Below are 12,145 nucleotides of genomic sequence, written 5' to 3' on the forward strand. Positions count from 1 at the left end.
CCTCAAATTTTTCTGGGGCATTCAGTCTCCTCACCCCTATCATCATTTAATTACAAATTAATTTTTTAAAAGAGGAGTCTTTCCTTAAGGACTACTTGTCACCGTAGAAATCTATGGTTGCAACCATTTTCTTTCCCAGCAAACAGGGAGCCAGTTCTGCTGCTGCTTCCCCGGGGAAGTTAATGTAAATGTTTATTGACTGTACAGTCATCAAGAAAATAAAGTTGCTGATTCATTGCCTTACACTGAAACCCTTTGTTTTTCCCTCCTCTTCCTTCCTCTTTATAAGGAGGCACTTCTGAGAAAGAGCACATTTCAGGGACACACTTGATGTGATGTTTTCTTGGTTGCCTATGTCTTTCATCTGCAGATCGTGGTTCCTGTAACTGCAGGGGAACCAGCCCCACTCTTTCCTCTGGAGGACCACCCCTCTAGGGTCTCTGAGGAACAATGGAAGTCCTGGGGTTCCTCGGACTGGAAGCCAGTGGCCCCATGGTGATGGTGGCCCTATCAGTGGTCCTCTTGGTTCTCCTGAAGTGGTAAGTGCAGCCAGCATGTTCCGATGACTGTGACATTGTCAGGAATAGCAGCCGTGGAGCCATGCTGGAGCCGGGGTGGGGTATGTGGGAGTGTATTTTTCTTCCCCTCTAACCTAGAGGGAGTTGAGTATTAACACAGCTTCAGAATTGAAAGCAAACAGCTAGGTTAATCTTTTGCTCAAATGCCCGAGACGGAGGTGTCAGGAAAGACCGGTGATTCAGTGGCTGAGAACGCTACACATAATTAAGTTTGAAAGAGATGGAAAATGCAACAAATTGGAAAGGTTTGGGGAGAAGTATCTCCTTGCCACCCCCATCCTATCTTCTCACCTCATTTTTCTAAGATCCTCTCCCCAGGTTGGATTTACAGCAGATTCAGCCTCTTGGGTCTGATGACATTAAAAACAAAAAAAGATATAGGAGCTGTCTGGCAACGTGGGCCACTTCGTAGAATGTCATTGACAGGGATTTCTGTAGGTTTAAGGGCAAAGTGGTGGAACTAATTTCCTCATTTTCTAATATTTGATGGAAGGGAATGGATTCCAACGAATGTAGTGTGTGCAGTGCCGCAAAGTCTGAGACCCTGGGAGAATCTCAAATTTAAACTGGGAGTAACCCCCCATGATTTAGTTAATTCAACAGGAGGTTTTCTGAAGTCTGGCTTGATTGAAGGCTGGATGGAAGGCCCCACAATATGTTCTATTTGTGCATATTCACCCTGTCGGTAAAACTTATTAAAGTTACCCACTCCATCAAAAGCACCTGGATTTAGGCGGCTCTGGTTTTTGAGGGGAAAGTGGAAAAAATAATGGAGAACTTCAGTTTGAACAGAATTTCAATTTATGTTTCCGGTAGTAATAAAGCCTCCTCTAGATTAATAACTGGGAAAGCACTTTGAAAAGCATCAAGCATTATGCAAATGTGAGGTATTATTCTTTTGGAATTTGCATAGCTGAAAATGGAATTCACGTTTGATGTTCTAGGATGATGAAATTACCTCTTGCAAATTGGCTCTGAAGCCCAGCTTCAGTCCCAGTGCTGTTTTGCTTTCTAACTGGTTTAATTATCTTTTGAACTCTCCTCAGTGTGGCTTATCTTGCCTTGAAACCAGCCACATGCAAACCCAGGAGCTAGCGGTACCCCCTCTCCCACCCCACTCCATTCATACACCTCAGTTTCTGCTCAGAGATGAGATGCACTTAGCGCAGTGCCTGACACGTAGTGGGTGCTCAGTAGATGTCAGCCACTATCATTAACTATCTTTTATATAACCTAAACGCAGAGGAAAATAAGTCTTCAGTGCTTCAGGTATATTTAAAATTTCTCATTAATATGCTTATTAATATTAATTTCTCATCGACAGCTGTGCTCTGATTGTGATTCTCAAAGTGTGTCCAACCTGAGGCCTCCAGGTGGTCTCGCAGCATCATTGTTTCTATTGCACACTTCGCTGCACTTCTGTTTCTGTCTTTATTGGGTCTTTTTAATTTCCGTAGTCTTGATTTCCAGCTCAGTGCCTGATATACAGTACGACCTCGATAAATGTCTGATGAATGGATGAGTGAATTGCATACATTAATGTTGCTCTGGTCACGGAAAGGGGCATGTGTCCTGACTGATAAGTTGGCTGTAACTGGGTGTTTCTAATCAGCGTAGATCAGAGTCACGGCCAATAACACCATACCATTCAGCAAGGCAGTTGTGCATTTGCAATCTGTTCTGGGGCCATGCTAATAACCTGGGTCAAAGACACAGAGATAAGAGAGATGCATGAAGCAGAGACGGTGAATAGGAAGTGAGGGCCGACTTCTATTTGTTCTTGCAAAAATATTTATTGATTTCTTCATGTGTGCCAGGCATGGCGTGAGGCCCTGGTACAAGGTCAGAAAACAGGAGGTCTGGATCAGATGCCCAAGGCTGGGGAGACGTGGAGGTTCTGGGTGAGCTCGGTGTCTGTTGAGGATAACGCCGAAGAGAAGGAGGCAGCAGGAGGGAGCAGCCATGGCCGTGGCCATGGCTCTGGTGCTCCTGGGTCTATCCCTTGATCAGTTCAAGGTCACCATCCTTGGGCTCTCAACCCTCCTCTTCCAGGCAAGACTCCAGGTAGCCCCTGAGCAACAGACATCAGCTTGAATGCGGCAGGGCCTCCTTCCAGCTTCATTTTCTCGACAGGGTGCATGTGGGAGACAGAGGGGTGCTCCGGGAGAGCTGGGGGTGGAGAGACCCTCACAGCCATGTGGCCCCCGAGGAGATCTTGTGGAGGGTGCTGTCCTGAACGTTTAAACTCCTTAGTCTTTCCTTTAAGAGTTCCCCCCGCCATTGGACCAGGCAAGCGTGCAATGAGAGCCTTGACTCTTGGAAGGTAACATGAGGAGGACCACTTCTTGCCTGCTCAACCAGCCTAGGAGTTCTTTCAAGGCAGGACTGAGGTCCTGTACCTCATTGCAGTTCTGGAAACTTCTGTCCATGACTCAGATGTTCTTCTAGCATCTGGTTTAATGCGGCTAAAGTGAAGATGTACCCATTCATCAGCCCAGCACCCGGGACGTAGGGTTTGGTCCTTGACTCTTTCAGCAGCTTCATCCACCAGGCTCTGACCCCAACCTGTGGGCCTGGCAGTTCTGTGAACAGTCACGTTGCTGCAGGCGTCCGTGCCTCTGCCCTTGCTGGTCTCCATGCTTGGAATCCCCTTCCTCCTCTCTTTCCTTCAAGGAGCTCAGGGGCACCTCCTCAGGGAAGCTTCTCCTGTTTGCCCAAGACACTGAGAAGTCCCACTCACTGTTGATTTCCTCATCACTCTCATCTCCACCAACCCCCCCCCTTGCATGCAGTTGGTGCCTAATAAATGTTGGCTCGAATCTCCCCTGGCATTTTTCTTTCTTTTTTTTTTTTTGGCCGCACCATGCAGCTTGCGGGATCTTAGTTCCCCGACCAGGGATTGAACCCGGGCCAATCCTGGGCAGTGAACCACTGGACTGCCAGGGAATTCCCATTCGCTGATATTTTCTTGCTGGTTCTTCTCTTAGGCATCACAGCGCAATACAAATCTAATTCTTCTGCCCACGTGCATCACCCTTTTCCTGAAAGCCTATTGTGTTTTCAGTTTGGACCAACTTGGTGTCCACGTTTCTAATTGTTACAAATGCACTGTTTTTGAATCTCCACTCACCTTGTACAGCAAGACCATGGCATGTACTTAATAAACACTTCTTAATTATTAAGTGTTGTGTGAATTTAGAAAGAAGACAAAAGAGTCAATTTCATCTAAAAAGAGACTAATATAACATAGGCATAGTATATTTTGATAGTTTTCCCCAAACTGCATTTGACACAATTTTCTGATGACAGTCACTTAAATTGACAGTTATGAGGCTGAGCCATGTGCACTGGGGTCTGAGGAGATCAGGGCTGTTCCGCTGGGGCTGGAGATGAGCTGGAATGTAGAATACATTAGCTAGAAGCGCATGAAGCACATGTGAAGGTGATCTAAACCCGTGATAAAACATTTTTAAAACTCATTTTTTCTGTATAAAATTGTTGGAAATGCTGACTTCCGGAAGAGATTTGATGTACAAGAAATAAGTTGTGTGAGTTGAATAGTGGTAGAGGCAATCTTAAGTATAGTGTATTTAAACTTTCAAGCGTACCTACGAACTGGCAGCTTTTGGTAAGATGAGGGTTTCTTTATTAAGAAAGAGTGTAAGGACTCCCTATATAATTATGTACAAATTCATCTGCCCCATCCATACAGACAGAAAGTAGATTAGTGGTTGTCAGGGGCTGGAGGAGGGGAGAAGGGAGTGGCTGCTGATAAGTATGGAGTTTCTTTTGGGGCTGATGAAAATGTTCTGAAATTAGACGATGTTGATGGTTGCACAACTCTGTGAATGTACTAAAACCACTGAATCACATACTTTAATAAAAGGATGAATTTTATGACATGTGAATTATATTGCAATAAAAAAATTCATGTACCCAGAAAAAAAAAATAGAAAGAGAGAAAGAATATAAAGAAATAGCCCCGATATTAATAGTGGTTTTCTTCCAATGGTGGGATTATGGGTGATACTTTTTCTTCCTTTAGTCTTTCTGTATCTTCCATATTTTTTTGTAAATGAATATCAATTATTGAGCAAAAAAAGAGACATTTTACTAAAAAGAGCAGGGAATTGCTCCTCTCTAGTGCTGAAGAGGAAAGCAGTTTTATGCTTTGTGCATGGAGGTCTTGAGACTGTAAGCTAACTATTTCTACAGCAGAGTGGAATGTACAGGGGAGTTTGGAGTAATCAGGGAGCTTCTTGGCTGATGAAGCAGTGAGAAAAGTAAACTGTGGTTGTTGCATTAAGTAACTAAACTAAAGTCAAAGCAGTTAAATATATAAATATGGTGGAAATTGAGAAGAGTTGTCTTGGGAAGGTGGAAGGGCTTTCAACGCCAAGCTGCATTTAAATCTCAGGAGCCCAAGACCCAGAGGTATAAATCAAATGGACATTAAAATAGGAATCAGGGTAAGTTAGTGTTCTGATCTAGTCTCATTCTAAGACCAGGTTAAATTAAATTGTGAATGGTGATTATTAAGACTTAAGACTACAATGAAAAAGTCCATCCCTGTACTTGGAAGTTCCTTTCTCAGAGAGCTTGCTTTACATGTGGAAAAACTGGACTCTAATTCTAGACCTACATCTAATCACAGACCATATTTAAAAGAAACCACTGCTCTCTGGGATGCAAGATGGTTCAACATATACAAATCAATAAACACGATACACCACATTAACAGAATGAAGGATAAAAAAATCCTATAATTATCTCAATACATGCAGAAAAAGCATTTGACAAAATTCAACTTCCTTTCATGATAAACACTCTCAACAATCTAGGTATAGAAGGAATGTACCTCAACATGAAAAAGGCCATAGTATATGACAAACTCACAGCTAACACCATAATCAACAGTGAGAAGCTGAAAGTTTCCTCTCTAAGATCAGTAACAAGCCAAGAATGCTCACTCTTGTCGCTTTTATTCAGCATAATGCCAGAAGTCCTAGCCAGAGCAATTAGACAAGAAAAGGAAATAATAGGCATCCAAGTGGGAAAGGAAGAAGTAAAACTACCTCTGTTTGCAGAGCATATGATCTTATATATGCAAAATCCTAAAGACTCACAAAAATCTGTTAGAACTAATTAATGAATTCATTAAAGTTGCAGGATACAAAGTCAACATAAAAAAATCAGTTGTATTCCTACGTACTAACAACAAACTATCTGAAAAAGAAATCAATCCCATTTACAATAGCATCAAAGAGAATAAACTACTTAAGGATAAATTTAACTAAGGAGATAAAAGATCTACGCACTGAAAATTATATGACACTGATGAAAAAAACAGAAAAGGTTGCAAAATACATGGAAAGATATCCCGTGTTTATGCATGGGAAGAATTAATATTGTTAAAATGTTCACACTACCCAAAGTGATCTACAGAGTCAATGCAATCCCTATCAAAATTCCAATGGCATTTTCCACAGAAATAGAAAAAAATCCTAAAATTTGTATGGATCCACAAAAGACTCTGAATAGTCAAAGCAATCTTGAGAAAGAAGAACAAATTTGGAGGCATCACAATTCCTTTTTTTTTTTTTTTTTTTTTGGGCCGCGTAGCTTGTGGGATATTAGTTCCTGACCAGGGATCAAACCTGTGCCCCCCTGCAGTGGAAGCACAGAGTCCTAACCACTGGACAGCCAGGAAATTCCCCATCACAATTCCTGATTTCAAACTATATTACAAAGCTATAGTAGTCAAAATAGTACAGTTCTGGAATAAAAACAGACACATAGATCAATGGAACAGAATAAAACATCCAGACACAAATGGTCAATTAATTTTTGACAAAGGGTTCAAAAATACACATTGGGGAAAGGATAGTCTCTTCAATAAATGATGGTGGGAAAACTAGATAATCATATGCAAAATAATGAAATTGGACCCTTATCTTATACCATAAACAAACAAACAAACTCAAATTGGATTAACAACTTAAATGTAAGACCTGAAACTGTAAAACTCCTAGAAGAAAACATAGAGAAAAAGCCCCACGACATTGGTCTTGGCAATGATGTTTTGGATTCGACACTAAAAGCACAGGCAACAAAAGCACAAATAAGTCAGTGGGACTGCATCAAACTAAAATTTTCTGCACAGCAAAGGAAACACTGAACAAAATGAAAGGCCACCCAGTACCTTCTAGATTTACTCCATGATTGCTTCATCTGTTGATGGTCTTGCTTGGGCTGGTCTGTGCTGAATGCAGCTGCTGCTGCTGGTGGTGAAAAAGAGGTCAGATAAGACCCAATGGGTCCACTAGTGACTGCTCCCTCTCCTGCCTGGGCCCCCTACTCTCCCTCAGTGGCAGTTCCTATGGTGCTGATTGTCCCAGGAGCCGGGAAATACTCTTCAGAAGCGGCTTTTGGGGGCCTTTTAGCTTCGTGCATGATTCTTGCTTCTCGCTTTCCAGCCCCAATCCTTCAGCCTTTCTGGGTCTCCAGCCAGTCACAGGTGGCTTTGGAAAGCAGAAAGGTCTTGGTCTAGGTCTTGAAATGCAGGGAAGGATTAGCAGAGAAGAAGAGGGTGGACATTGTAGGTGGGCAAGTATCACAGGTGAAGGCAACATGGGGGTTTGTAACATTTGGTGGAACAGACCATTCAGAGTGTGAATAATAGATGCATTTTAGAAATACATTTTAAAGGCCATGGATAATTTCCACTGTCCCAGAGCATGTAGAGAAGTATGAATGCTATTTGCCTTTTTTATTTTTTGTGCTTTTGTCTAGGATATGATGGGTACTTCAGTTTAATAATTCAGTGATGAGCTTGGAGATAAAATTGAGCCCGCTTATGAAAACTAGGTCTGTGTTTCCTTGAGGACCATTTTCACAGAATATTATTTTTTGTTTTCTCTCTTTTAAATAGCTATACACAATAGCCCCAGCCTTCTCACTTTATTGATTTTCCAGAACGAGAGTACGAGTTGTGATTATAAAGTAAGGTGACTGATTATTTTAGCATACACATCAGAACTTATACAGCCAAATGAATTTTATGACCTTCAAAGGCAGTTTCCTGATAGGCTATACCCTTACTGCAGATATGCCATATCAGAAAACACATTCTTAGCACTTTTCTTTGGGAACGGTCCTTAGTGTGTGAATGCGGTTTTTTGACCGCCCTCAAGGCAACAAATCATCGTCTTTGCTGAGAACGGATTGATTTTTTAAAAACAGACCAAATTTTGGCAGCTAAGTGATTAGACAGGGTAATATTATTTTTAATCCAAAACAAAATATGATTATAAAACAATAAGACTTGTTGTTCTTTACTGAGAAGTTTATGAGGCATTTCTGGAAGCCGGGGGATTCTGTCAGGCCACACTCATTGGGCCTATGAGTTGCTCTTAGTTTAGTTTAGCTTTGTTTTAAAGAAAACAACAGCAATAATCTTAACCCTTACGGTTATACCTCTTCCTATCTTGTAAGGAATTCAGGCTTGTGGAATTGGTAGCATCGACTCTTTGGTCAGAGATGAAAGAAGAATCTCATTCATTCTATAAACAAAGCAGACCGTCGGATTTATGTCGGTGCCTTACAGAGCTGCTTGAGTCAATGCTTGGTGCTACTCTCCTGGGAGGACAGTGGTTCTTCCAGAAATAAAGCCACTGAATGGACCCTCCCCTCCACCCCTGAATACCATGATAACAACCTACCAAATAGGCTGTCATCTGCCACTGAGGGCAAGGGCCTCATCTTTGGGAACCTGAACAGCATGGCAAGGACTTGTTTCTGTTTGTAAAAATGACGTATGTCTCAACAAGGGGGCGGGACTTTGGGGAGAGCAGGGACGGGGGCAGGTCTCACGCTGCTGTGGATTGGAGCTTCAAATATTAAGCGCCACTTTGTCCCTGGTTTGCCAGAAATCTGTGATGCTGCACAATGTCCTGGGGGTGGGGGAGGGGAGGAGGATCAGCTGAGTGGGGAGACCCCCGGACCCCCGCTGTCTCAGGTGTCTTTGGGCCCCCAGGCAGAGCCTGGCACTGGGCTACCCTGCGGGGCCATCCTAAACCTCTGGGTGGCCTTGTGAAGGTGTGTTTCTTAGGTTTCGCCTCAGCAGATGGAAATTCCTGAACATGGTCCCAGAAACAGATGGCTTTTTTTGCCCAAAGTTTTCTGGGAAAATGGTGTCAGAGAATGACAGCAAGGCCAACCTCTACCAAGAGTGGCTTCAACCAAAACCCCATTTCCCAAGCCATGCCCAGAACGCCCTGGAGAGAGCCAGCCCCGGGCACCAAACCCAGCAGCTGCCTCTGACCTCTGAGCTGGAAGGTGCCCTGAAATCCTCCCCGAGCCTCCTTCCTCCGCCCCTTCTCTCCACACTCTACCTGCACATCACGGTCCCTGCTGCCCGAATGCCTTCCCCTCTCTGCTTAAATGAAATCCCACCCACCCCTCAAAACCTTGTCCAAACGTTGCTCTTCCTGAACGTCTCCTTAGCCAGGCCAGCCCTCAAGAGCCTGGCCTCCTTTGAACTCCAGCAGTGCCTGCTGTCTCTTGGCCCTCACTGTATTATTCTATTGTTCATGCCTGTGTCCTATTCCCTAGCCTGATGATAAGGCCCTGAGGGCAGGGGCTGAATCTTAAGCCGGTGAGTGCCTTGTGTAAAGTAGCTGCTCAGTAAATGTTAATGACCACAATCATGGCACTGCTGCCGAACGACTGCCGTCACGTGCGCGTGCAAGCCAGTCTCCCTCTGACTGGCACACTAGTGCCACCACGTTCTCAACATCTGGCAGAATGCTTTGCATGCGGGTCATTGAAAGAGTAAATAAATTCCTTCTTAGTTCATACCCTCATTGAATGCTGAAGGCTTTCTAGGCTATGTGCTGGTTCTACCTCACTGATGGGCTATGGATCACATGCCCATGAACTCAGATACATAAAGTAACTGTCACGTTAGAAATCAAAGAGCAAGGCTCTGATGCAAAAGGAAGGGATGGGATAGAAAGCAGGGCACAGCCATTTAGAAGATGAGGTATGTGGGGAGCACAGAACACTTGGTGTGTGAGCGGGGTGTCCTGACCACAGTGTAGGGAAGGGGAGGCATCCAGCCCCCAGCAGAGGCATCAAAGGACAAATACTTCCTTCTTCACTGTTTTATTAACCGCTAATCCCCACAGTTCAAAGCAGCGCTATCTAAACTCTTCACCAACATCTACTGTTTATATTATTTACCCATAGGTCCTGTGTTCTATTGTCCAAACAATGATGTATATTTAAGTAATGAATGATTTATTTTCCCATTTTTAATTATTCAAAGACAAGCCGATGGAAGCTCTGCCAATGAGAACAGTGATCAATGAGAGAGCCAGCATTAGTGTACCAAGTTATAATTTTACTGCGAAGCAAAGAAACTTGACATTTTAGTTAACCTGCACAATCTTATTGTCAATAAAGGCACAATTTACATTTAGGCTCTTTGCAATGTTGAAAATATCTCACGTACCCCCTTCCTATCTTCGCCAATCAATAGGCATCCGGGAAGCCCAGGCTGTAAGCATTGTAAAGCTTAGTCAGTTATACATTTACTGGTTTCAACCCTGTCTGTACTCAGAGAGTGACCAAAATTGGTAACATCGTCTCATGATATAAGGGAGGATAGAAGGAGATAATTGGGAAGTTCTTAGGAGAAATATGGCACTGTGGAAATCAGCAAGACCTTTCCAGATGAGGGCAGATACACTTTTTCCACTGGAGGACCTTGGGCAAGTCACTCCATCCTTGCCAGTTCCCTCACTGATAAGAGAGGGCTGACAGTCCCTGGCTCTCAGCGTACGGCATCTTTTCCACCCGGCCCCCCAGGCCAGCTCTCCCTCACCCCTCACAGTTAACCCAGTCTTGTTTCCTAAGTGGTGCCTGAATCCTTCTTTCCCCTCTTTCTGCTCTTCTACTCCTGTAGTTCGGGATTTCAAGAGCATCCCTTGGCTGGAAATAGACACCCAACTGGTTTCCCTACCTCGTGTCTTGTGCCCCTCAAATTTGTCCTCCAACTCTGCAGCCGGAAGAACACACCAGAATCTCATCGCTGCTTCAGAAAACCCTCCCGTGGCCCTCCCCACCTGGGGAACTGGTCTCCCTGGCTGGCGCGGGAGGCCCTCTCTGACCTGGTCCCATCCACTTCCGCCTGGTCACCTCCTCACCCGGCATCTGGCTCTCCAGCGCTCACAGTTCCTTCCCCACGCCGTGCTGTTCGCCCTCAATTTCCTTCCCTCTCCTGGGGTGCTCCTCGCCCCTTCATTCCGGTGAGAGCCCCGCATCTCCTGTGGTCTTGGCCCTACCACACCCGGTACCTTCTCTCTCTCTCTCGTACCGCTTCCCTGGCTCCCCCATTAGAAGGTGAGCAGGACTGGGTCTTACTCAGCTTTCCCCTAAGTGCCTAGCACTGTGCCTGTACATTTCTTCTGGGTAATAGGCATTCGACTATTTGTTGACCGAAGCTGAATTAAGGGGGACAGTGTATAGGATTTCGTGTGGCACACGCTTGGCATATGAAGACACAAATTCATGTTAGCTGTTCTTCGCTGCTATGAACATCCTCATAGAGAATTTCCATTTATTTCTGATGCATATCACTGCAGCCAGCTGCCACGCCTACATGTTATAAAACAAAATTTCACTGAATGGAACTCTGGATCTCAATAAAAGATTTCATCTTTAGAATTCAGGCAAGGCTGGGCTGTGGGTTGAAGTTCATCTCTGCACGGTTTATGAGGGAAGGCTTGCTAAACAAAATCTCAGTGCAAAGGTGACTGTGGAACCCATTGAAGAAAATAAACTATTCCCAAGCACGTTAGCCAACGTTAGTTCATCAACACTGCCTTTAAAAAACACACTAAAACCACTTCACTCTTGGCTGCCTTTCCCCACGTGGGTAATGGTCCAGCGCTTGGGCTTTGGAACCTGATTGCCTGGGTTCAAGTCCTGGCTAGCTTTGTGACCTTAAGGAAGTTTGTAAGGTCGCTGTGCCTCAGTTCCCCCAGTTTTAAGTAGTGATAATAACAGTACTCACCTCACAGCGTGCTGGAAGGATTAAATGAGCGGACACAGAGCAGTGCTGGGCACAGTTAATGCTCAGTAAGTGTTAGCTATCGTCACCCCATTATTAACTGCAGGCTTGTACTCCACAATAATCGCATAGGTGCTAGGTAAGTAGATCGTGGTTTTTATTTTATTGTTTTAAAATACCATTTGGGATTCTCACATGATCTCCAGGACTGCATCGAAGGGACCAGTGAAGAGAGCCATATGTCAAACACGTGGCCTCATTTTGAATGATCTTGGGCTTATACCATTAGGTAGCTTTTGGTCTTGAACAAGTAAGATGGGGTTTAAAAAATACCTATTGGATTTAGCAACTAAGAAGTTTTAGGTGATGTTGGAGGTGGTAAGAATAGACGCCAGAATGCAGCAGGTTTAGAAGTGACTGGGAAAGAAGAGTATCCTTTGTTTCACTGGTTGACACTTGCCTTGCCCTTGGGTTTGAGAACTTGGAGTGTAAA

At 44.1% G+C, this 12,145-nt stretch overlaps 1 protein-coding gene across 1 annotated transcript in view; it reads left to right on the top strand.

The window, feature by feature from the left end:
- The first annotated feature begins 326 nt into the window (after positions 1–326).
- The window catches only part of TBXAS1 (thromboxane A synthase 1), a 148,948-nt gene continuing 137,129 nt past the window's right edge, over positions 327–12,145 (top strand). The window contains exon 1 of the mRNA XM_068550123.1: positions 327–539. Within this exon, the coding sequence (XP_068406224.1) occupies positions 451–539 (89 nt within the window). The 5' untranslated portion in view covers positions 327–450. The remainder of the gene's footprint in view (positions 540–12,145) is intronic.

The sequence above is a fragment of the Eschrichtius robustus genome, chromosome 8 (assembly GCF_028021215.1).
Source record: "Eschrichtius robustus isolate mEscRob2 chromosome 8, mEscRob2.pri, whole genome shotgun sequence".
Taxonomy (NCBI): Eukaryota; Metazoa; Chordata; class Mammalia; order Artiodactyla; family Eschrichtiidae; genus Eschrichtius; species Eschrichtius robustus.